The 26,308-nt window shown below is 43.9% G+C and overlaps 1 protein-coding gene across 1 annotated transcript in view; it reads right to left on the bottom strand.

The window, feature by feature from the left end:
• Window positions 1–3,735: 3,735 nt before the first annotated feature.
• A2ML1 (alpha-2-macroglobulin like 1) overlaps window positions 3,736–26,308 on the bottom strand; it is a 38,887-nt gene continuing 16,314 nt past the window's right edge. The window contains exons 15-36 of the mRNA XM_079773822.1: window positions 25,916–26,065; window positions 25,076–25,270; window positions 23,737–23,830; window positions 23,310–23,436; window positions 22,468–22,696; window positions 22,145–22,271; window positions 20,550–20,671; window positions 19,906–19,957; window positions 19,457–19,540; window positions 17,843–18,019; window positions 17,584–17,665; window positions 16,871–17,027; window positions 14,384–14,458; window positions 14,042–14,204; window positions 13,117–13,331; window positions 10,082–10,297; window positions 9,772–9,899; window positions 9,511–9,601; window positions 7,738–7,806; window positions 6,416–6,518; window positions 5,324–5,365; window positions 3,736–3,909 (exon numbers count right to left, since the gene is read on the bottom strand). Coding sequence (XP_079629948.1) covers window positions 5,325–5,365; window positions 6,416–6,518; window positions 7,738–7,806; window positions 9,511–9,601; window positions 9,772–9,899; window positions 10,082–10,297; window positions 13,117–13,331; window positions 14,042–14,204; window positions 14,384–14,458; window positions 16,871–17,027; window positions 17,584–17,665; window positions 17,843–18,019; window positions 19,457–19,540; window positions 19,906–19,957; window positions 20,550–20,671; window positions 22,145–22,271; window positions 22,468–22,696; window positions 23,310–23,436; window positions 23,737–23,830; window positions 25,076–25,270; window positions 25,916–26,065 — 2,697 coding nt within the window. The 3' untranslated portion in view covers window positions 3,736–3,909; window position 5,324. The remainder of the gene's footprint in view (window positions 3,910–5,323; window positions 5,366–6,415; window positions 6,519–7,737; window positions 7,807–9,510; window positions 9,602–9,771; window positions 9,900–10,081; window positions 10,298–13,116; window positions 13,332–14,041; window positions 14,205–14,383; window positions 14,459–16,870; window positions 17,028–17,583; window positions 17,666–17,842; window positions 18,020–19,456; window positions 19,541–19,905; window positions 19,958–20,549; window positions 20,672–22,144; window positions 22,272–22,467; window positions 22,697–23,309; window positions 23,437–23,736; window positions 23,831–25,075; window positions 25,271–25,915; window positions 26,066–26,308) is intronic.

Below are 26,308 nucleotides of genomic sequence, written 5' to 3'. Positions count from 1 at the left end.
GTGGCCGGTCACCGAGCGTGCGCACCTGGCCGCTTCCGGGGCGTTGAGATTCTTGAAGGACTCGGAAGTCAGCAAGCGCGTAGTCTCCCACCCCATGTCTCCCAGGGGCTCGTCTGTCCGTGCTCGGCAGCGAGTGAAGCCTTCCCCTCAGCCGGAGACCGCTGGGGGAACTGCGCCGAGCACGATCCAGGCCGCCATTGTGTCGCCTGAGCCATAGTTTTTAAAGTGTGGTCTTTGGGTCACCGGCATCAGCTTCATCCCGCATACCCCTCTCTTTTATTCTAGTTGTAGAGCATCTGCTCAGTCAGCCCTCCGGTGGTTCTGGATGGTGTCTGCTCTGCTCTCCCGTCGTAGTCTCAAAATTGTTGTGGTAGGCAGCAATCAGGCTTCTGCCCTATGCCTCCATCTTGGTCCTTGTTTGTATAGTTAAGTCTTGATTGTTGTTGGTGTCACTGGGAGGAATTGTCCTCCAGGCCAATTGGTCGTGCGGACCCTCTGTGTCTATAAAGGAAGAGTTGCTGTGCGGGAGACACGTTTATTTGCCGGGTCTTGGTGCAGCAAGGCTTTGGCGCTCACTGCGTCTGCCTCTTGAATGTGTCCCTTATGGTAGTGGTTGAAATCTGGTGTCATCTCACACCGACCACTAGATGCCTTCGTTTCTGGGTCTCCAATGGAGTGTAGGTCAGCTACTGCCTGTGGCCCCTCAGCATGAATTACAGCATCCCTTATATTCGTGACCTGTTTCGGTGTCTTCCCCTTTTGGCTGCCTCCCTATCGCTCAGCTTCCCCAATCTCCCTAGGTGGTCGCTCTTGATACCCCCCTTTGTGGGCTGAGTGCAAAGTCTTGGTGTTGTTAAGCCTTGATTGCTGTTGGTACACTGGGAGGATGTGACCTCCAGTCCAATTGGCTGTGAGGATCAGCTGTGTCTATGCCGGGAGACAGCCCCATTCAACTAGACTTGCAAAATTGTAAAAGCCTCTGTGTTCAGCTTGGATGGGGCGGAGTTACAGGGCGGAGCCTACCGCCTTGGCTTCCAGTCAGCCCCGCCCTATGAGGTTCCTGTGTCTCAGTGTCCCTCTGTACTCCCAGCAAACACCTCTGAGAGAAAAGCGCCCTGGAGTTTCGCGCGCTGCCAAACAGTCTAGTCTCTCCCCCAATGAATCTGGATTCCCAGATTCTTGCCCAGAACTGGGTTTCCGTGTAGTCAGAATTGGGGCTCACCGCAGTCTGGCGCTTTTGTCTCCTTCCCTCCAGGGCGACTCAGCGGCACAGTCAGCAGCCCATCCTCCGCGCACAATCCCCTGCGCGCCTCCGGTGCTCTGCTCTTCGCCGCCTCTCTGCACCTCTGCCCCACAGCCCAGCTTTCCCCAGCATGAGCCTGGCTTCCCCGGGTCTTTCCCGGAACTGGGGTTCAGTGCAGTTGGAACTGGGGGTTCAGCACAGTCCGGAGCCCTTGTCTCCCTCCCGCTAGGGCAATCCAGCTGCACAGGCAACAGACCCTCCTCTGCGCACATTCCCGTGCGCGGCTCCGGCGCAACTCCTCCGTATCTCCGCCCCACAGCCCAGACTCCCCCAGCATGAGCCCGGCTTCCCAGGGTTTCGCCTGGAACTGGGGTTCAGTGCAGTCGGAGCTGGGGTTCAGCACAATCTGGCGCTTTTATCTCCTTCCCGCCAGAGAACGCCAGCCAGGCCGTCAGCCGCCCCTTCCTCTCTGGCTCCGTCTTCCCCGCACGCGCGCGGGCTCGTGTCTCCGCCCATGTCTCCATACCTCAAGCTTTTACGGCTTCCCTGATTTTCCTTGTGGTCCTCTCTTTCCTTCTAATTGTGGGCATTTCAGTCAGCCAGCTTTCCTGTGGTTCTGGATGATGTCCGTTTTGATTTTTAGTTGTGTTTTTGAAATTGTTGTGCCCGGCTGTAGGTTAGGTGTTTAACCTATGCCGCCATCTTGGTTTTTCTCCAAGATGAAAATTCTTGATGTTGAAAATACTCAAGGGAATGCATGCTTTAAAAATTTTCTTTTAGGAGATCTGCAATAAAAAATGTTTAAAGTTCATGTTTTTTCTCATATTTGCTTCACGGAAAACAAAATTGGTGGTTCTGATTAGTCAGTTAAAAATCTCTTTGAAGATGTGTTATGGACTGTATTGTGTTCCTCCCAAATTCATATGTTGACTCTAATCCTCAATATGATTGCATTTGGAGATGAGGCCTATGTACTTCCATTGCTTTTTGTACTTTCTTCTATCAATATACAGTGTCCCAAAAAAATATATATATATATACTTAACAGCTGATAGCTAAATTTTGAAAATAAAATGTATTTTAATAAACACTGCCTTTATAATTAGTCAAAGTGTGTGTATACATTATTTTGAGACACCCAATATTTTGGCACACTGTATTTTAACTTAATTTGTTTATTTTTGCCTCCACTGGTTTGTGAGGTCCTTGAGGATAAAAACTTCATTTTATTTATCTTTGCATTACCAGGCTTGATAAAGTACCTGGCATGTAGTAAATGTATGTGTTGAGTACTTACTATAAGTACTACTATAATACCAAATGTTCTTTAGAGTTCTCTCTGTTCTCTTTCTGTGATACCTGAGGGGTAAGGCAAGCTTTGGGGTGGCCTCCTTAGGTGTGTCCCCCATGTCCTCTTACTTTGGAAATTCCTAGGAGGACCAGGGCAGAGTCTTGGGTGGAGGAGAGAGGGAATGAATAGTCTATGTGGCCCTGGGCTCAGGAGATATTTCTACATCATGGACTTACTTTTCCCTGACTCTGTCATTCAGAGTATATTATCTTCAAGAGCAATATTAGAGTGTGGACATCTAGGGTAAAGCGTGTAATTATTTAGAGAATCTTCTCAGTTTCAATATCACCCATATTTCCCCCATCCCTCTGCCTCCAAACCTGTTTCCAAAATAAAACCATTGCACCAAGGAAGAGTTTACACGATGATGGTTTCCCATGTGCGGAAGCACTGGGGGTCATGCAGGGGAAAAGCAGAAATATCAATCACGGTTTGCCCTACAGTGACAGCCAGCTGCACACAGTCGCTCAACTAGGATTCTCTACTCTGACCCTTCCCTGAATCGTTATCTTGATTCTTTGAGAAGTCTGGGTCAAAAGGATTTGGTTGTAGTTTTTGAAATATATTTTTATTGATTTCAGAGAGGAAGGGAAAGGGAGAGATAGAAACAACAATGATGAGAGAGAATCATTGATCGGCTGCCTCCAGTATAACCCTCCCCCTTGGCGGGGATTGAGCCCACAATCCAGGCATGTACCCTAATGGGCAATCGAACCGTGATCCCCTAGTTCATAGGTTGATGCTCAACCACTGAGCAACACTGGCCTGGCATGGGTCAAAAGGTTTAAGGAAGAAGCCAAAATGTGAGTTTTGGTGTCCACAGAAATATTCACAGGGACAAGTACACAGATTTTCTTTTCAATAAAAGAATATTTATTTATTTATTTATTTATTTATTTATTTATTTATTTATTTATTTATGTTAAGTCTACTCCAAAAGTCCTAAATTACACCCTCCCTTAGATTTCACCTCTAGGAAAACATCCTTATCTTCCCTGTATCACTCTCTACCACCAGCTCCTCTCTGGAGCGTCCCCTAACTGGCTAAACCACATCTCCCCCAGCAATCTTTCCTCTGTGATTGCTCCTTTGTGTAACCATCCCTAGCCCTTATCCCCCAAACTTTTATTTTGGCATCTAAGTATCTGTGAAGTAGTCAGAAGTAGCTGAGCTCCAGGCCGCTCATCTGTTACCTACTCACTAGACAATCAGAGAAATCAAATTATCTGATGGAATGAGTTCTGCTTTAAGAGACAGAAGAATGCTGTCCAATAATGTCACAGAGGATTGATGCAGTTTCTTTTCAACTTCTATCCTAGGGGGAAACAAAAACAAAAATGGAAGAACATGTTACTCAGAAAGTCTTCACAGTTATAAAGGAGCTTATCCCCATTTGAAAACAAAACAAAACAAAAAGCACACAAATGCACAAAAATATCTAATAAAAGAGTAATATGTAAATTGACCATCACTCCAACACACAAGATGGCTGCCCCTTGTGGTCAAAGATGGCTGCCCCCATGTGGACACAAGATGACTTCCACAAGATGGCCTGCAGGGTAGGGCACTTTGGGCAATCAGGCCAGCAGGGGAGGGCAGTTAGGGGTGAACGGGCCGGCAGAGGAGGGCAGTTGGGGGAGACCAGGCCAGCAGGGGAGGGCAGTTGGGACGGACCAGGCCTGCAAGAAAGGACAGTTGGGGGGACCCAGGCCTGCAGGGGAAGACAGTTTGGGGGGACCAGGCCTGCAGGGGAGGGCAGTTCGGGGGGACTAGGCCTGCAAGGGAGGACAGTTGTGGGGGACCAGGCCAGCAGGGGAGGGCAGTTTGGAGGGACCAGGCCTGCAAGGGAGGACAGTTGGATGGGGGGACCCAGGCCAGCAGGGGAGGGCAATTGGGGGGACCAGGCCTGCAGGGGAGGGCAGTTAGGGGTGACTGGGCTGGCAGAGAAGGGCAGTTGGGGGTGACCAGGCCAGCAAAGGAAGGCAGTAGGTGGAGACCAGGCCAGCAGGGGAGGGCAGTTGGGAGGGACCAGGCCTGCAAGGGAGGACAGTTGGACAAGGGGACCCACGCCAGCAGGGGAGGGCAATTGGGTGACTAGGCCTGCAGGGGAGGACAGTTAGGGGTGATCAGGCTGGCAGGGGAGGGCAGTTAGGGGTTACCAGGATGGCAGGGGAGGGCAGTTAGGGGCAATTGGGCTGGCAGGGGAGCAGTTAGGTGTCGATCAGCCTGTCAGGGGAGTGGTTAGAGGGTGATCAGGCTGGCAGGCAGAAGCAGTTAGGGGCAATCAGGCAGGCAGGCAAGCAAGCGGTTTGGAGCCAGCAGTCCTGGATTGTGAGAGGGATGTCCAACTGCCCTCAAGGGGTCCCAGATTGGAGAGGGTGCAGGCTGGGCTGAGGGACACCCCCCGCCCCATGCATGAATTTCGTACACGGGACCTCTAGTGTAAATATAATTAGAAAAATTCATTTCTTTTCAATCAGATAAAAACATGTTTTTTTTAAAAAAAATCATATAGAACCCCTCATACAAATGGCATTATTAACTTTCTGTGATGTGAACTATGGAGATTATTACTCCCTCTTTAAGAGTTTAGGGCAAAAAAGAAAAGCCCACTTTCTATCAAAAATAAGCTACCAAAAGACAATAACAGTAACTCAGAAGAAGGTCTTGTTAACTTCTGAATATTACCACACTACCCCAAAACCCATTCTTCTCTCTTCTGGGCTTACCTCATTCACAGGGATCAGAATACTGAATTATTGCTTGTTCATCTGTGAAATGAAATGACATATTTTACTACATTGCAGGCTTCACACATTAGAAAGAAAATATTTCATAAAAGCTATTGTTTTAGCCCTTCTCAAAGAATCCCTACAGGTTATATTCAGAATTACAGGAAGGTTCCAAACAATAATATTTGCACTCTTATGGTAAATTATTAATCACAGCAAGAATATTAATAGTTAGCTCTTACAGAACAATGGTCCACATTTTTCTTTTGGTCTGTTGACCACATCCTATAAAATATCTCTAATGCAGAAGACTTTTTAAAATGGCATATAATTGAATTAATGTATCTTAAGAGATCAGATCATCTATCTATATAAAAGGCTAATATGCTACTAGTAAGTGTTCTTCCCACTGTCCAACCAGTTGCTATGATGTGCACTAACCACCAGGTGGCAGACGTTCCAACTGGTAGGTTAGCTTGCTGCTGGGGTCCAGCTGATCAGAATCAGGACTGGGTGAGATGGCTGGACAAGCCCTGGAGCCCTCCTGCTGTCCCTCCCCGGCCCGATCATGCACTGGTGGGGTCCCTTGGTTTGGCCTGTGCCCTCTCACAATCCGGGACCTTTCAGGGATGTCAGAGAGCCAGTTTCAGCCTGATTCCTGCAGGCCAGGCCAAGGGACCCTACCGGTGCACGAATCCATGCACCGGGCCTCTAATATAATTATATGATACTTGTCTTGGGAAGGAATATTTGTAAAATTAGAAAAGATATTTCATTTTATTAGTATTTTTTAAAATCCTCACCTGAGGATATGTTTTTATTGATTTTAGAGAGAGCAGAAGGGAGAGGGAGAGAAGAGAGAGAGAAAAAATCATGGATGCAAGAGAGAAAATGATTGGCTACCTCCCGCACACACCCCAACTGGGATTGAACCTGCAACCTGGGTTTGTGCCCTGACTGGAAATTTAACCTGCAATCCTTTGGAATGACCAGACACTCCAACCAATTGAGCCACACCAGCCAGGGCAGGAAAGGTATTTTAAAGAATGAGAACTATGTTGGCAGAGGCAGGTAAAGCTCAGCCCTCACCTGGTAGGTAGTAATCATAGACTTTGATTGTTGCTGGTTTCAGGTTGGTGACTAACACACTTTGGCTGATGGTGAAGGTATAGGTCTGAGTCTTCTTACTGAGCTATGGGGAAGATAGACACAATTTTACATTAAAATTAAAATGGAAATAATGCATGTGATGTGGAGGTTAAAATATTTTTTTCTTCACACAGATTTTCTGAAACTCTTCTATATGTCCCTTCTGACCTATGCCAGGCTGAAAGGTACTGCCTCCTGCTGACTGTCTGGCTCTTTCTTCTCAGGATCTTACAGCTTCCTGGCCCTTCTGTAAAATGGTTCCCTCCGTCCTCAGTCTACTTTAACCCATGACTCCTCCACTAAATTAAGTGAAGTGGCCAAAGAAACATAGACATTTCTCCAACAGCTCTCCCTACTTTCCTTCCTTCCTTCCTTCCTTCCTTCCTTCCTTCCTTCCTTCCTTCCTTCCTTCCTTCCTTTCTTTCTTTCTTTCTTTCTTTCTTTCTTTCTTTCTTTCTTTCTTTCTTTCTTCCTTTCTTTCTTTTTTATTTTCTTCTTTCTTTCTTCTATTCATTCAGGCCTCTGATCAAATGACATCCTCAGGAGGCCTTTCCTGACTACCTTATTTTAAAATAGTCACATCCTGGCCTACTCCCACCATCACTCTATCCCTTTATCCTTCATAGCACTTACTATTGAAATTACTACTGAATGTGTGTGTGAACACATATATATGTATTTTTTAATTTGCATCGTTTGTCTCTCACTAGGATATTAACTCCATGAGGACAGGGATCATGTCTGTTATTTTTACTGCTGCATCTCCATCACATCGAAGAGTGTCTGGCATAGATTGGTCGCTCAGTAAATATTTGTTAAATAACTGAATAAATGGAGAATTTAAGACAATTGTATAAATTAATCTAATACAATAAGAAAATAAGATTCATGTTGTACATTAGGATATGGAATTAAAAATGCCTAATAGGAAGAGATTTCCAAAAGGAAATTTTTAAGGTACAGTGCCTCTCAAAACGTGGTCCAGGAATTCTCACAGAACCCCAAGACTGTATCAAGGGTTCTGCGAGATCAGAATTATTTTTGGAATACTGCTTTTATTCACTCTCACTCTCTTTGATGTACATGTGTACAGGGGCTATTTGACGTGTGATATTGCAGTGGATTGACTACAGAATCAGATAGAACTTCACTCTCTTCAATGAAGCCAGATGGCAAAGCAAAAATGGAAAACAATCTGACATTCTTCTTACTATTTTTTTTGGTTGTAGAAAATATAGTTGTTTCAGTTCTTGGCTACCTACCTCTTCCAAGTAAATGTTAAGTGTGTCAGTTCCAGATTCAATCTTCTTTACCAGTGGTTGCTGGAGAAGCTGAATAAGAAAGGAGAAAAAAGAGTTTAAGAGCCAGAGCCTTCCCTGTCCCCAGCTTCCAAAGCTCTGACATGGTCAAGGAAACAATGTATACGGTGGAAAAGGTAAGAGAAGGAACAAAGACTATTACAGGTCCCATTTCATATATCAGATGCACCTTTGTAGCCATTTAGATATTACAATCATGATATATATATATATATATATATATATATATATATATATATATACACTAGAGGTCCGGTGCACGAAATTCGTGCACGGAGGGGGGTTGTCCCTCAGCCCAGCCTGTACCCTCTCCAATCTGGGACCCCTCAAGTGATGTCCGACTGCCCTTTTAGGCCCGATCCCAGGGATCGGGCCTAAACGGGCAGTCGGACATCCCTCTCACAATCCAGGACTGCTGGCTCCCAACTGCTTGCCTGCCTTCCTGATTTCCCCTAACCACTTCTGCCTGCCAGCCTATCACCCCCTAACCACTCTGCTGCCAGCCTGTTTGCCCCCAACTTCCCTCCTCTGCTGGCCTGGTTACCCCTAACTGCCCTCTCCTGCAGGGTTGATCACCTCCAAATGCCCTCCCTTGCAGGCCGGGTGCCTCCCAACTGCCCTCTCCTGCTGGCCATCTTGTGGTGGCCATCTTGTGTCCACATGGGGGCAGGATCTTTGACCACATGGGGGCAGCTATATTGTGTGTTGCAGTGATGATCAATCTGCATAGTACTCTTTTATTAGATAGGATCGAGGCCTGGTACAGGGGTGGGGGCCAGCTGGTTTGCCCTGAAGGGTGTCCCGGATCAGGGTGGGGTTCCCTTGGGGCATGGGGTGGCCTGAGTGAGGGGCCTGTGGTGGTTTGCAGGCCGGCCACGCCCCCTGGCAACCCAAGCAGAGGCCCTGGTATCTGGAATATATTTTCCTTCTACAATTGAAACTTTGTAGCCTGGAGCAGAGCCAAGCCTGGGGCTCCCTCCGAGGCCCGCAGCCATTTGTGTTGGGGTTATAATTGAAACTTTGTTGCCTTAAGCAGGTGGGCCCGGCCAGGGTGTGCGGAAAGCTTTGCTTCCCCTGTTGCCGCCGGCAACGCTGGCCTGCTCTCTCAAGCTCCATTCTGCCGCCATTTGTTTGAATTTGTTTACCTTCTATAATTGAAACTTTGTAGCTTGAGTGGAGGCTTAGGCCTGCAACGGCTGGCAGAAAGCTTGGCTTCCTCTGTTACCTAGGAAACCTTGCTCTCTGTGGCTGTAGCCATCTTGGTTTGGGTTAATTTGCATACTCGCTCTGATTGGATGGTGGGCGTGGCTTGTTGGTGTGTCGGAGGTATGGTCAATTTGCATATTTGTCTATTATTAGATAGGATATATTTCATTTCACCAGCATTTTTTGTTAATCCTTACCCAAGGATATTTTTTTCCCATTGATTTTTTTTTAGAGAGAATGGAAGGGAGGGGGAGAGACAGAGAGGGAAACATCAATGTGAGAGAGAGACATTGTGAGAGAGACTAGTTGACTCCCACACGTGCCCCAACCAGGGCCAGGGGTTGAGTCTGCAACCAAGGTGCGTGCCCTTGACCAGGATCAAACCCACAACTCTTCAGTCTGCAGGCCAATTCTCTAACCAATGAGAAAACTGGCTAGGGCTCACCAGCTTTTTATGATAATGTTAGGTCTCCTGAGGGCTAGTAAATGAAGAAAAGAGAAGTGACTTACTAGCTGATTGGTGCCCTCCATGGGACTGAACCCAGAAAGCATCTTCACTTCCACAATGGCCATATTGGAAGAGCTGCGACTCCCCACATAACTGAGGACAGAAAGACGCAAGCCTGTGTGAGCCCATGATTTTCCCTCGCAGCATACTCTATCCCCAACACACACACACACACACACACACACACACACACACACACACACACACTCCCAACTCAGCTTCTATGATCCAGGTGCCCCCACCACAACTTCAGCCTTCCTCACCTTGTGTGGAGAGTAAGAGTCAAGGATCGAGGTGAAGTTGGTTGATCACATCTAGCTTTTCCCATTTCCACATTAAGACTAAAGGTCTCCACATTTTTAGGAGGGAAAATATTGTATCTCAGCACTGTCTAATATGAAAAAACAAGATATCCAAATTTGAGTTGAGAAGAACTTTAGAAATTGCATAATTCAAACTATTTTCCTTACAAATAAGATGGACAGATAGAGAGGGGATGTTCTACTGGAAGGGAAGATGCCCTCAGACCCACCTTCCCAAGACACACTTGTTCTCACATGGATCACTGCTTACCTGCACATAGACACAGCCCTGGCCTGTGGCCTCCAAGGTGTACACCCCAGGGACATTGGGCAGAGTCTCTTGCTGAAATACCAACCGGTTGACAGCCTGAACATTGAAAGTGTGCTGGAAATTCTCAGTGGATTTTACAGCCAGGTTGACTTCCTCCGATGGCACATAGGCAGTGGTGGCATATTTGGCCAGAGCTTGGAGAGCAACTACAGTATCCTGAGGAAAACAATCAAGCATATGCTTACCATTTTGTGAGGCATTGTTATTAACCTCAAACAACCCTATACATCTGGTGGTGGTTTGCTAGCTTAGTTGATATATCTTCTAGGTATCTAAGAACCACATTCACCCACACTGGGGAAGCTGACATAGAAATCGTAATATCTCACCTGTATATAAAATCTCAATTAAGTTATTATTGAACATCCATAAGTCACTAGGCTAATCTCATATATTCATATTCAGCAATCAAACCTGGCTTCAGAACGGGCTCTTGTTAGAAGCAAGTGGATAACAGTATATATTTTGCAGTTTCCTTATTTGAGGAAGAAAGAACAGCAACTTGATAGCCCTAGAAAGTGCACATTTTTCAAAGTTATTTAACTACGTAATAATCTTCTATGGCACAGTTGGAGAGAGTGTTGGGAAATCCTTCCTTGCAGGCCAAGGCTTCTTAGCCATTATGCCATGTGACAATCCTTTTTTCTCATCTGGGAATAAGACAGAACATGGTATCATGTGGCTTGAACCTTTCCATTCTGAAAACATGTTATCTTTATTTATATAAATTACAACTGCAAGGGGCTGGGAGGTAAGGGAGAATGAGGTATTCAGCAAAATTGTCCTCTCTTACTCTGTGTTATGGGAATTTCTACATTCGCAACACTTAATATGATAGCTATTACTGAACAAAGGAACCCACTTCCTCCTGAACCAAATGAAAAAGAACAGTTGCATTTAGATATTACAGTGTCATATAAAAAGAAGAAGACCTGTCACCCTCCTGGGGAAGCTGTGAACAAGTTATAGTTGTGCAGCTTGACAATCTACAAACAACTTTTTGTCTACCCTCTGTGAACTAGAGCCAAGGAGGTTTTTATTGCTTGCCCATGTGAAACAATTCAAGTAATGGGACCACACATCACCTCAAAAACTGATGTGGATAATATGTGACTTCTTAGAATAGCCAAGGATTATAGTTAAAAACAATTCTAGCATACATCTGTCACTGAGAATTCTAAAGATTTAACACACTGCTTTTTAAAATTATATATTGTAGTTATTTAGGGTTCAACAAGAAGAAGGAAGTCTTTCCTTAACCTAGACCAAGAATTTCCCTGAAATAAGGAGGCAGTGTACCATATAATATTTTAAAATTCCAATTAAATTATTACTATACTCAAGCTCAGTGCACTTAACATCTTTCCAGACATTCTACCTGTTAAAATCTGTTCATTCTTCCATGTATAATTTATATGTTATAACTTCAATGAAAATGGCCCTAATATCAACAAGAATATAATCTCTATGTGGACAAGAAATGTGTTTTCTTGTTTACTTTTGTATCTTCAGTAACCTGGACATGGTATGTTTTAATAACATTTGCAGAACAAATAAATTAATCATGACTCTCTTTGTGATCATCTGATCATTTTATGACATTATTTAAATATATCATACATTTTTCCCCAATTGCCACCCCACTAATTCAATTTCTCCTTACTCCTAATCTAAATAAATGAAATAATCTCCTGATCTCTTCAAATCCAGTATTTTCCACCTCTAAATCATCCCATACACCAAGTAACACATTAATCTTTCTGAAACAAAGTTAAAAAAATTAATAGCTCCTCAGAATTAGGCAAAATCTTAAGTCTGATGAAAGGCTCTTCATAATATGAACTTACCCTACCTTTCCAACCTAAGTCCTATTGTGTTTCAGCCAAATCAGTTTTCCCCAACAACCACTCTATACTTTTGCAAATTCCTCTTCCTTTCAATAGCTGCCTACCAAAAGTTTACATATCCTTTTAGATCTACCTCAAATGCAATTCCCCTGTGAAGACGCTTCTTATCTCTCAAGTTGATGAGAGCTCCCTCTCCTTTTTGAAATTCAATATTTATATCTTTTGTATCTTTCTTATGTTATACTAGAGGCCCATTGCACGAAGAGATTCGTGCAATAGGCCTTCCTTCCCTTGGCTTCCAGCACCGGTTTTTCTCCAGCACCCGGGACCCAGGCCTTCGCTCCGGCCGGAGTCTGCCTTCTTCGTCTTCGCTGCAGACTCTGGCCAGAGTCTGCTGTCTTTGCTGCAGACTCAGGCCAGAGTCTGCCATCTTCATCTTTGCTGCAGACCCCAGCTGGAGTCTGCAGTCTTCGTCTTCGCTGCGCTGGAATGCCGCTCCTGTAGATCCCTTCGCCTCCCACCCTCCCTCTCATAGCAGGCATCCTGCCCTGCCCAGCCGCTCCACACCTGGAGCAGTTGGGCGGCTGCCATCTTTGTCCTTCTAATTTGCATATTCCCTCCTGATTGACTGGTGGGTGTAGCAGAGTGATGGTCAATTTGCATATTTCTCTTTTATTAGTGTAGATAACCAGACCCTGCTTTGTAATATATAGAACTTTTCCTAGCTTTCCTTCTAGGTTGTAAACTTTTTAGACTATACCTTCCTAGGAAATAGTAGAAAGAGGTATGCCCATAAAATCTTGCTTTTATGCTTACAGCCCCCATAATTGGCTTTCTAATATAATATATAAATTTATCCATACTTATACATGTCCTCTTTACATATACAATATGAATCTCATGATGCTTCATACTCCGCAAAGAAAGAGCATTAAATGCATATAGTGCTATTTATGACTCACAAGACCCAATTTATGACTCCTTCTATATGTTTTTTACATGCTTTTTCTCCCTCTCTATAGAATTATAAGTGCCTGGACCTAGAGGGCAAGAGCAATAGGTTTTCCTCCATCTCCACATGGGATCTCACCCTACCTGACAAGTGGCAGTGGAGAGCAGGCTATTTACCTGAGTGGAAGAGAAGCCCCCATATGCATTGCGTTGCTTGGCCAACCAAGCCACTATACCAGTGGCTTTGGCTATCTCTTTTTGAGTCAGACTGGCTTTGCTAAGCCAAGCCAGCAATACATATGCCGTAAGTTCCACGTCTACAGCCCCAAGCTTAGACCAAGGACTGGCATCCGATGACTGAGTAGGTTTCTGGCTCCAGTGAATGGACTCGCCTATGGAGAAAGAAGCATAATTAGGAAGGTCTTGGGAGGAAATGACTTTCCCATATTCACTTTGTAAATGCTACCCCTTAAAGCAAATAAAATATCGACAAAAATTAATCATGAGTTACAAAAAATTATTTCTCAAAATCTTCTGATTTACTGGCCCTAATATACATGCAGGTGTGTGTGTGTGTGTGTGTGTGTGTGTGTGTGTGTGTGTACACTCACACATAATTCCCCAAAGTAAAGCTGGGAGCACCAGTAAATGCCTCTAGCAATTATATGAAAACAGCCCTCTAAATTCTATTTCTAATGGAGATAGATAGGTAGAAACTTCCTAAAAGAATCTTACATGTTTAGGGCATGTTTTTGGCTAACAAAATTTTATTAATTCTCAGCATTTTTTTTTTTTACTTAATCAGAGTGATCTTACTCAAAAGAATTGTTTAATGCCTGCAAAAGGCTGATGCTACAATGCCAGGAAGTTTTCTGACTAGCTTCGACCATCTATCTCCTCTTCCTGTTAAAAGTATAGCAATGACTTGAGGGCTTACATGGGCTTTCCCACAAAACTCTCAACAATGATTTTATGACAATAACTTTTACTAAAATGAATCCTAGAATTGAATATATATGGGACTATGGAGACGAGGGGAAATTATAGATAACTCACAGCATATTTTCACAATTTCCAAAAACTCTTCACATGGCCAACATACCTGAGATGATAGCCTGCTGATCTAACTGTTCCAGAAGAATGTTTCTGAGGCCCATCTCCCCAGCCAGAGAGAAAGTATAAGCTAGTAGGGCCTGTGTGTAGAGGTTGGTGGTGGAGGAAACAGAATTCCTGAGACACTGCAGTCCCCGACTCACCATTGGGTCCTAAAAAGTGAAAGTGAAGAACTGAATGTATAAGGCATTTCTTGTAAAATGGGAAGGGATGAGGAAATCATCATATCTTCTTTGAGTTTAAAAGGCTGAGCAGGGGCAAAAAATAGGTGAATTTATCTAGAAATAGGCAAGATAAGAAGAATGTAAAGAAGAGGAGCAGAGAAACGCACATCTGTGGTCTTTTTCATCTCCAGCAAAGCAGCTGTGATATATGCCGTCAAGGAGATCTCATCGTCAACTCCACCCTAAAGGGAAACAGGGAGACAGTAAGTCAGGGGGCAGCCAGCACATGCAAGAATTGTGTGCAAATTAAAAAATGGTGCCACCCTACCCGCCACCTCCCCCTCCCCCCTCTAAATGGATGGATTATTAAAAAAAAAAAAAAAAAAGCCCTGGATGGTATGGCTCAGTTGGCTGAGCCTTATTCCATGCACCAAAAGGTCACCTGTTTGATTCCCAGTCAGGGCACATGCCTGGGTTGTGGGCTTGATACCCAGTAGGGGGCATGCAGGAGGCAGCCCATTGATGTTTTGCTATCACATCAATGTGTGTGTGTTTTTTTTCGCTCTCTAAAAATCAATAAAAAAATCTTTGAAAAAAGAAGTAAACAAAAGCACTCCTTTCCACAGGCCGACTCCAGGGCACACAATGAGGGAGAACTGGTGGAGTTCAGTCGCTGCACAGCCTTAAACAGTAGCCTATGGGAGGTAACAGGTCTTCAGCTCTGAGTAGGTACTGAGGAACCCAAGAAACAAAGAGAGATTTTAAAAAAGAGGGCGGTGGTAAAAAGAGACTTCTTATTCTCAGATTCTTATGGAATCTGAGCCTCCTCAAGTGGATGTCCCCTCAAGTAGCACAAAGCCCAGCCTCTTCTCCAGGGAAGATTAAGTGACACCTTCCCTGTTTAACATCTTTCACAGAAAGATTTAGCAAATTTTAAAAAATATTTCGTCTAAATTATTATTCTCATTTTATAGATAAAAGGAAAAACACTTACAGAGATATTTAAATAGCTTGTTTAAGATTGCACAGCTAATAAGCAGGACTGGGATTTGAGTCCAGGGAGTTTAACCCTGGAGCTCCTATGCAAACCACTAAAATTGACCATACATGTGATAGTCAACAGATCGGCAGCTCTAATCCAAAAGGAGGACAAAAACCTCTGAGATCTTGTTCAATTTCTGGCATGTACTACTCCCAGGTATATGTCACACAGGGCATAAGTGAAGAAAGAGACTTGGGGGGTACAGATAAAATTCTGCATAAGGAATACTAACAAATCTTATACTGAGATTTTTTTCCAAAACTCAAGATTTTTAATCCAGGTCCTGCAACAGCACTGTAAATAATTTCTTTAGGAAAGTTCATGCAAATCTTTCTTTCACTGGCATGTTCTGAATTGAACAAGCTATCCTGCACATCAACACCTCCCCCGCGTTTGGGAGGGACAGACAATGGAGTAATGGGCAGGGGCAGTGTCTCTGGAGTCCAGTTGCTGGGTTCAAGTTAGTCCTACCACTCATTAGCATTCACCTTGAGCAATCTACTTAATCTCTGAACCTTAGTGTCTTCATCTGTAAAATGTGATTAATAGTGGCATACCAGTACCTAGTTCAACGATTTGTTGTAAACATTAAAATATATCAAATAAATAAAGTACTTAGAACAGTGCCCAGCAGAGAGTAAAACCCCTTACAAATGACTGGGCTGCCTACTAGTCCCCACCAAAGCAAATCACTTTGCTTCAGATTTAGAGATATAATAAAAGGCTCAGAAATCTTCTAGTCCACTGGTTATCAAACATTAGCAAGTATCGCCCTAACCGGTTTGGCTCAGTGGATAGAGCGTCAGCCTGTGGACTCAAGGGTCCCAGGTTCGATTCTGGTCAAGGTCATGTACCTTGGTTGCGGGCACATCCCCAGTGGCGGGTGTGCGGGAGGCAGCTGATTGATGTTTCTCTCTCATCAATGTTTCTAACTCTCTCTCCCTCTCCCTTTCTCTCTGTAAAAAAATCAATAAAATATATTTTTAAAAAACAAACATTAGCAAGTATCAAAATAGTCATGCGGATGTAAAAGTACAGCTTAGGAAATATAGTCAATAATATTGTAATACTATATACGGTGTTGGATGGGTACAAGACTTATGGGGGGAAGAGTTATATAAATGTCTAACCATTGTGCTACACACCTGAGACGAATATATTGAATATCAACTGTAGTTGAAAAATAAAATATATATTTTAAAGAATAAAAATAATCAAACCTTGAAAAAAAAAAAAAGAAAGAAACACTGTAGCAAGTATCAGAGTCATGAGGGCTTCCCAAAACACAAATTGCTGGCCCACACCCCCAGAGTTTCTTAGAGTAGCTCTGGGGCTGGGGCTGGAATTTGTATTTCAAACAAGTTCTCAGATGATGCTGATGCTGTTGTTCTGGAACCACACTTTGAGAACCATGCTCTCGTTCATACTCTCATTTTATAGACATGGAAGCTGAGGCTAAGACTGGTTAAGTATATTGACCAAGCCACCCAGAGACTAGACTGAGACCTGAACAACACCAGCTCCCAGGCCAGTGCTCTTCTGATTCAGCTCAGTCAGAGGTACAAGTATCTCCCAGAAACAGTGTGGGGGCAGGGCCTGGGCAGATCTGTACCTTCATAGCTGTGTGCATGAGCTTTCCCACATTGGCATAGCAGCCGCTGGGGAGCTGATTTCCCGCCATCCACTTGAGAGCATCCTGGATGTTCTTGTCATCAATGAAGATGAATTCCTGAGCTTGGCCAAAGCATTTGGTGACAAAGGCTGTCAGCCTATTGGGTAAAGAGGGAAGCATGGCATGAAGGGGGATTTCTGGGTGAGGGTGCCATAGTTTAATAGTGTATGGTTCCAGAGGGAAGTTGAAGAAATATAATGCCCTAGAAGGCCTGGAAAAGGAAGGCATTTATAGGCATTAATGGGGACAAGAACTGGGGAGGCATAAGGTCAGGGAGAAGACCATACAAGTGGCTGAAATAAACAGAATGAAAGAGGTAGAGGATAGAGTGCAAGAAGGAATGGCATTAAGGGGGCAGGTAGAGGAATGGTTCCATTCAGAAATTATGCTCTAGGGTACAGAATCCTATATAATAAAAGGCTAATAGGCCAATTGTCCCCTTCACCAGAGTTCAACTGGGAGTTCAACCAGGGGGCAGGGCTGGCCAGCCAACCATCCACGGCCCCTCCCCCCAGCCGGCCCTGCCCCTGATCAGCCCCCCCCCCCCATCGGGGGTGCCCAATCAGCCCCAGTCAGGGCAGGCCAGCCAGACCCCCCCTGTGCATGAATTTGTGTACCGGGCATCTAGTGAATTGATAATTGGGACATATTACCATGTGTTTCCATTTCCATCCTTCTCCCCAAAGGCACTGTATGAGCCATTGCTGTGTTTGTACATTAGTTCCTTCTGGTACCCTGGGAAGCCAGATATAGTTTTAGATTACAGTGACAACTTCAAAAAACACCGCCCCCCCCCCCCCCCCATGGCTTCCAAGGATGTGGGACATTTCAGCGGCTGAACTTCCCTGTATCTTATCAAGCTATCATTGGCCCTAGACAAGGTGACCAAGAAGAAATATTAAACCAACTCACCTATCTCCAGGAAACCTACTGCCCGGGACCTGATTTCCTTGGTCAGCAGCCCTGACTTCTCCAGGTACTGCAAGACATAGATGATGGGAGCAAACAACACCATGTTCTGCTCCCCACAGCCACTTGGCATCTGCACCAGATTGTCCAGGTTCTGCAGGGCTGTGCCCATGATGTCTCCTGGGATCCAAAGGAGAGAGAAAGAAGGTGGTGGTAGAAGAAGGAACCCATAAGAGTTATTATCATTCAATTAACATTATTATCTATCATTTAGTGAGGATCTACTCAGTGATCTTGGAGATCACAGTAAGTCAAACATGTCTCTACCTCAAAGAGCTCATAATCAGAGGAGCAAAAAATTACAATACATTGCAATTATAATTTATTGTAAACAATATAATATAGTAGTACAATATTGGGAATGTACAAGGTACTGTAGTATATGGAGAGGTACATAGGCCACCTGAGGGAGTTTTGGGCTTAAAAACAAACAAACAAACAAACATGTCACTGGAGATGTGAGTGATGTAACAAGACTGTCAATACTTAGACTCAATCTCTAAGTTCTTCCACTATATATATGTATACCACCCTCCAAATCACCATGTCATTCCCAAATACACATAATCCTGATACTGCTTTCCAAGTTATATCTATTAACCACTCCATATACTTCATAAGCCAGAAAGCCTGAACTAAATGACTCATGATGAACATCTACCTGCATTTCAGCCATAGAGTCCAATTCAAATGCATAAATATGTACTGAATGTCAACTGTGTTGTAGGAAATGTACTAGGAACATAAATGAAAAAGACATGGCCCTTATCCTCAAGGAGTTCACAATGCACTGTATAAGATAGGCAGTGAGCTGTAATTCAATTATAGCATTGTGAGTGCTATCCCAGAGATATGAATCAAATATAGTCAAAATGGACAAATCTTAACCTGGAAGGGATCTTGAAAGGGGCTAAGAGTAAAGAAAGAACCTATCACTTTAGGGGTTTCTATTATAAGCTATAAATTATGCTGGGAACTTTGTATTTCATCTACACCAATCCTGAGAGAGAGGTTATTATCACTGCCTTCCAGAGAAAAAAGAAGGATTGGAATGGTTCACTAACGTATTCAAGGTCACATGACTGTTAAATGGCACAACTGAGATCCTAACTCAGTTTGATATGATTTTCAAGATAATGCTTTTCTACTCACTCCCTCTCCTTGCCCAAAGGAGTGAAGTGTCCTGCCTATGTAAATATGGTTGAACCTTTCCCAAACTACACTCAACTAGATCAAGTGCTCATTTTTTTAAAAGGTTGCTGTAAACATTTTGTCTCCCCTCCACCCAATTGATAGATCACCTAAACCTAAATACATACGAAATTTCAAAGACCTTCAACTTCCTCCTGCCCACATTCTTTTCTGTTTTTAACTAGAGTCTACGTTTGTCCAATCTAGCTGTACCTGGCCATATTGCCCCCTATATAAAATAAGTTCTTTTTCCTTCGTCACTTCTAACCCACCACACCTTCCTTCAGGTGGGTCCACATGCCCCACCCCACTCCACACCTTGGCAGCCTCCTTTCTTTTTTGAGCCAAGAATCTCTAACTGCTTACCCAGAACAGTAACATAAGCCTTGGTTGAATCAGGAACAACATCCACAGGGAGTTCCAGGGAGATGGATTCTGCAGCCACGTCTCCTGTGAGAGACAACAAAAAGGTGAAACAATAGAAGGCAGAAGGTGGAAATAGTGGGGTTCTGAAGCCCAAACCAGAGGAAAACTTTTCCTAAGAGTTTTCTGGATCCAGGGCTTTCTGTTGGATGGAGACAGATTTTTAAACCTATTCATAGTGAGCCTTGCTGAAAATATCTTCCAAAGAGAGTCATGGTTGTGTTGTACATTTTCTCTTCCTCCTCCTGCCTCCCAGCTAATTGGCCCCTTTGGGGATGACACCCCTGGATGCTGCTATACCTTTTTGTCCTGTATATTCATCTTTTTGCCTAAGAAAATCTCCGCTTACCTAAGGGAATCCTCACTACCAACCCCTCTCTGAGTTCACCCACCTTTGGGGCACAGCAATGAACTGTGTGTCTTCTCCACAAGGACTCCCTCAGGCTGACATAAAAAGAAACATAGATGAGTAAATACGATGAAGATGAATGTCAGGGCAGGCGGCACAGAAGGTATAGGCAGGGGAAGGGAAATGGAGAGAAGAGGTCGTTCCTGTGCCCCCGCCCTCCCCCGCCCCCCCGGGCTTCTATTAGAGATGGAGCTACTCTTTGTAGCTCAGGAGGACTCCACTTCAACACGGGATGGGCATCTCAGTAAAATTCTTTCTGGGCAAGGACAAGAGCTAAGGACAAGTTTAGGAAACTTCTAAGAAGCAGAATTCCATGGGGGTTCGTGATAGGATAAAAAAGTAGCTAATGATAACTTTAGTGAACTTAATAAGAGAAACTAACATTCATTGAGTGACTATGAAGTACCAGGCACTAATAAAGTGCATTAGGCTTTTTCATAGACCGTTGGTGTGGGTTAAGCAAATCATTAAAAGTAGATAAGGACCAGGGAAGGAGAAAGGTGAGCTACCCGATTGGAGTTGGAATAAGGCTGCTGTGAGAGACTAGCTGGTGTGTTAGACACACACCGAACGTCCCGGGCTTGGTGGCTCTCTGTACCTCTGAAGCTAGGCCTGCAGAAAACTCACCTTGACCAGAACTGGTTTGATGAGTGTGTCGCTCCGACCCTTTACTCGAACAAACCCTTTCTGGCCCCCACAGAGTTCATTGCTGTCCACAATCTTAGTACTGATAGTAAAGTTTACATGACCTGAGAAGAAAGAAGGATAAAGGAAAGCATTATACCTATTGCCAGAGGTACCAATGAGGTCTCATCCCCTCTAGACCAGTGCTCCTTAAACTTAATGGCATACAAATCACCTGGGGATCTTGTTATGCTACAAACTTTGATTTAGTAGATCTGGGGTAGGGGCCTGTATTCTGCATTCCCAACAAGCTTCCTGGTGACAGCAATGATGCTGGTGCACTGTGGTAGGCAGCCTCTAAGGGCCCCCAATGATCTGTGCATCCTCATATTTTAAAAAATATATATTTTTTATTGATTTCAGAGATGAAGGGAGAGGGAGAGAGATAGAAACATCACTGATGAGAGAGAGAGAGAGAGAGAGAGAGAGAGAGAGAGAGAGAAAGAGAGAGAGAATCATCAATCTGCTGCCTCCTATACGCCCTCCTGGGGGATTGAACCCACAACACCCAGGCATGTGCCCTTGACCAAAATCGAACCTGGGACCCCTCATTCCACAAGCCGATACTCTACCCACTGAAACAAACCAGCTAGAGCTGTGCATCCTCACATTTACACTGTTGTGCAATGACCTCTCATTACATGTGAGCTGGATTTAATGACTCACTTCTGATGCAGAAGACAGGGCAGAAGTAATAAGATGTCATTTCTGAGATTCCATTTTTAAAAAGACTGCAGCTTCTGTTTTGGGTGCACCCTTTCTCTTGAACCCCTTGCTCTGGAGAAAACCAGATGTCATGTCATGAGGCACCCAGTAGACAGATTCATGTGATGAGAAGCTGATGGAGACCACTAGCCAACAACTGAGGTGAGTACTGTACCCTTCAGTCTAGCAGCCTGTGAGGAACAGACTGTGGAATGAGCTTAGAAATAGATCACCTCCTAGTCAAGCCTTCAGATGAGAACACAGCCCTGACTGACATCTTGAATGGCACTTCATAAGAGACCTTGAGCCAGAGGCACCTGGCTAAGCTGCACCCAGATTACTGACCCACAGAAACTATGTAATAATGCTTGTTCTTTTAAGCCACAAAATTGTAGGGTGATTTGTTGAGCATCAATAAATAACTAGTATTAGTTATTGGAAGACTATACTTTGAGTTGCAAGGATTTAATCCATGAGCAAATGACATCTCCTAGAGTTAGTGTGATGATTAAATGACTTACCACATGTAGAGCAGTTAGAATAATGCCTGGTCCAGATTAACAACATGACCATATATCCCTTGTCCTGGCATACATTTTTTTTTTGTAGCCTAAATATTAAAAAGTTACCCCTTTCACACTCAAAATAACCCAGTTTGGATAATTCTTTAAGTTATCTATCAAAGGGTACTTGCTTATTTATTTATAACAGAGACATAGAAAGGAGGAAAAAAGAGGCTAGGGAAATGGAAAAAAAAGAAAAAAGAAAAAAAAGAAAGAGGAAACAAAGCAAATGCAGTGGAGGAAAGGATGGAGTTCTCATTCTTCTCTTACCCAGCTTGATAGCTGTGATATTCCAGTGATAGGTTTTTGCTTCATCAGCACAGAGACAGCTGGAGGCATGAGAATCTGCCCATGATTCCACCTGGTACTCCTCTGATTGAGCCAGGTTTGTCTGAACCTGAAGAGGATGTTTAAGAGATAAAGGGTACAAGTAAAGAGACAGAACACAGAGGCTTAGGAAAACGTGGGGGCTGAGACACCGACATCGCATCTCTTTCCCAGGGGAAACTGGTATGCTTCCAATTTAGAGAAAACTTACAGTGGGGGCTGTGGTTCCCAGGCTGGCACCTGTTTCCTGTACCCCCCATTCTTACCGTGATGCAGTCCTTTAGATAATTGAAGATGGTGGCAGTAAGACGAAAGGATTCCCCACGAACTACTGAATAAGGGAGAGTCAGATCTACAAAGAATGGCTTGAATGCAGTTAGTCCAACAGTGGGTGAAAGACCAAAGCCACTGGACTGGGAGGTACAAAAAGTCATGGCCTTCCACTTGGTGATGGTATCAGGAACAGTGAGGTGGAGAGCCTCCTTCCCCGAGTTACTGTGAGAAAACAAGAACCCAGATGAGGCAGACAGTAAATGAGAGAGAGCATTTGAGAATTAAGTTACAAAGTCAGCTGAGAAGTGAATTGTCTGATGTGTGCCTGGGTGGAAAAGCAAAGAGGCAACTGAATTGGGGGACCACGTGAATCTCAGAGTGTGAATCTTCAGGTGAATGAAGATGTACAAATATGGGAGAAGTGGGATGCTTGAGTATGTTGGAGGTGGTATGTGTGGGTGGACACGTCTGTGTGCAAATGTATCTGAAAGAGAGGCCACTGCCCTCTGAGTCCATGAAGGCACTGTTCTTATGGCTTTTCGAAATGAGCAGATAAGCAGTGAGCAAGAACTAAACTAATGCCAATATGTCCCTTTAAGATTTTGTAGATCTGAAGTGAGAATGCACTATCTGTACTTAGTGTAAATGTGAAGATGCGTGAATTTGTTGTGAGTGATTGTATATAATTGTATAAGAATTCAGGAAAGAAATACATTCCCGTATTCCCATTCAATTTTCTTAGCTTCAGAGTTAGATTCGTAAAAATTATTTTATCTTGAGTTTTCTGCTGAGTCCACACTGTATTATCTTGCTGTACCATTGAGGCATCACTTACCCAATAGGAAGCAGATCCCAGAGCCACGTCTCTGGGAAGTACTGGCGAACCTGAGAATCCTCTGATGAAATTGATGGAGATGAGGGCCCAAAAGCCAGTGGAATAGCATCATCATTTTCTAAGGAGCCTAAGAATAGGGGAATGTTAGAAGACTTCTGTTGTGAGATAAATTTATGTGAAGCGACTACCAGTCACAAGTCCAGTGACGGACAAGGACATTTGGCCAGGGAATGAATAGATAAGGCCTTCAGATTTCAAAAGCCCTCCCCAGACAGAGATATCCTTGGGAAACTGCCTACATCTATGATTCACAGCCATTATTCTGAGGCTAGAGGCTCAGGACAAGGACCAGAGGCAAAGAAGGAGCGTTCAGAGCTCCACGATTCCGAACATCTCAGTGACGGCACATGTCACAGAGGTAGCTTACTTCCACCCATTACTCTGCTGTATTCTGGAGAGTGGTGACTGCAATCCACTGGCTTCTTGACTTTGGCGTTGGACAGTATTTTCAGTCCCATGTTCTGATAGGTGTCAAAGAGAGGAGAGAATAAAATGTTAAGTCCTCTCCTTTAATACAAGGGCTACTGCCTAGGAATTGTACCCTCAAAGGGTTCAACCAAGACATTTGTGTCCTATTAGTGGTGATACTGGTGATTTTTACCCAATACTTAGCCAAGATTGGTTCACTTCTGTTCCAGCCTAGCGTGAAAGGCTTTCAAGTAAACTTACTTCATTGTTAAATATGTTTAATGGTTCTTTCAAATATTAGTCAAAGATATTATTATCAGAGACCAGGGACCATATTAGCTCAATCAATTCAACAAAAATACATTGAGCATGATGAAGGATCAGGCATTAGAGAGAATGCAAATATGAACAAGACATGGATCCTGTCAGAGGCCTCCTGGTCAGACTTGGGCCATAGCATCCCAACTTCTGTTCATAAAATAGGTGCAATTTATATATTTTTTTAAATATATTTTTTATTGATTTTTTACAGAGAGGAAGGGAGAGATAGAGTTAGAAACATCGGATCAGCCGCCTCCTGCACACCTCCCACTGGGGATGTGCCCGCAACCAAGGTACATGCCCTTGACCGGAATCGAACCTGGGACCCTTCAGTCCACAGGCCGACACTCTATCCACTGAGCCAAACCGGTTAGGGCAGGTGCAATATTTTTTAATATATAATAATGAACAGACACTGCTGGTCTACCTTTTCTCATTTTCCTTCTTGACTGATCCATGAAAATCAATCTTTGGGGACCACCAATTGAGAAAACTAGGTGTTCAGCCTCTCATGGTGGTTCTCTTCCAATGAAACAACTTCTTCAAGCATAGGAACTAAGAGAGACTGCCTTATATATCAGAAGGTTTTTTCAAGATTTTATCCCTGTCAGTGCACACATGATTCTCTCTGCTTTTTAAGATACAGACTTTCAGCCCGGCTCTTGTGGCTCGGTGGTTGAGGGTCAACCCATGAACCAGGAGGTTGCGGGTTTGATTCCCAGTCAGGCAGGGCACATGTCCAGGTTGTGGGCTTAATCCCCAGTAAGAGGTATACAGAAGGCAGCTGATCAATGATTCTCTATCATCATTGATGTTTCTATCCTTCTCTCTCTCTCTCCCTTCCTCTCTCCGAAATCAATAATAAAAAATAAAAAAAAAACATTTTTTAAAATATGGACTTTCCTTCCCCCCTCCCACTACCATTGTTTTATAAAAATAAAATAGGTAAAAAAAAAAAAATAGGTAAGACTATCTACCTGAAAAAACCTGAAAAGGTCCATGCCACTAGAGAACCAATATCTCTGCATAACTGAACGCCTGCTCCAGCGCTCTTCAGGCACCGGGACAATGAGGGGTTGAGGAAGGTCCCTTGGATCAGATACTGGACACTCATCATATTCAGCCACCTGATAGGGGTAGTAACCATACCAGAATGGGAACATCCCATAGACCTGAAATAAAAGGGGGAAAAGAAATAAAAGTATTGACACAGTGAAATCAGTTGAGAAACTTCTCTCGGATTTTGGTGCCACAGCTCCCATATTATTTATCTTCATCACTCCAGAATTCTTCCTATATTTATTTCATCATAACCTCTTCCTTTACTTTTTAAATTTTAACCTCTATCTCACCTTTCTTCATAATCTGTCACACTTACCTTCTATTTCATCATTTTCCTTTCTTTGTTATTTATTTTAGAAAGAGAGGAAGAGAGAAATAGAATCATCAATGAGAAACATCCATTGGCTACCTCCTGCATGCCCCCTACTGGGGATTGACTGATTCCACAACCTGGGCATGTGCCCTGACTGGGAATCAAACCCGCAACCTCCTAGTTCATGGGTCGATGCTCAACCACTTAGCCATAACAGCTGGGCTCATCTTCTTTCTTTATCTCTATGTCCATATTAACCATGCTCTTCTTTTCCCATCATTTCCACCTTTATTTTCATACCCGCTTTTCTACCACCTTATGGTGGTGCACTATTTTCCTAAGACTTTCTTTCCCACTCCCTGAAATCTACCCTCTATTCTAACATAGCCGGATTATCTTCTCTGTTAACTCCCTCTTCCCACCTTAGTAGCCGACTACTCACAGAGTGGTTACTCAGCTCTCTCTCTGGCCTAAGTAGTGAGACACTCTCATCCACAGCCCGGACGGCACACAGGGACCCTGGAGCTGCCTGCAGCTGTAGGTCCACATCTGATCCTGGAAGCTGCTGGGAAGGTGAGAAGCCAAGGGAAACCTGAAGAAGGACACATATAACTTGGGAATCAGGTAGGCCTGGAGAGGACAATACAAAAACGTCACTTGGATCATCCGCTTTAACTATGGTATCCAGCCCACTCTTTGACTTTTATACTGATTTTCCCTTTGTAAAGTCTAGCCCTTGAGAACCAGTGTCTTATGATAGAGTTGAGAAAAGTGAGCAGCACAGCAGAATGATATAGATGTTTAAAAGATAAGAAAGCATCTGGACTAGCTATAT

Source organism: Cnephaeus nilssonii (assembly GCF_951640355.1).
Source record: "Cnephaeus nilssonii genome assembly, chromosome: 6".
NCBI classification, from domain to species: Eukaryota; Metazoa; Chordata; class Mammalia; order Chiroptera; family Vespertilionidae; genus Cnephaeus; species Cnephaeus nilssonii.
The sequence above is the reverse complement of the archived record's forward strand: the minus strand, read 5'-3'. Positions and strand labels throughout refer to the sequence as shown.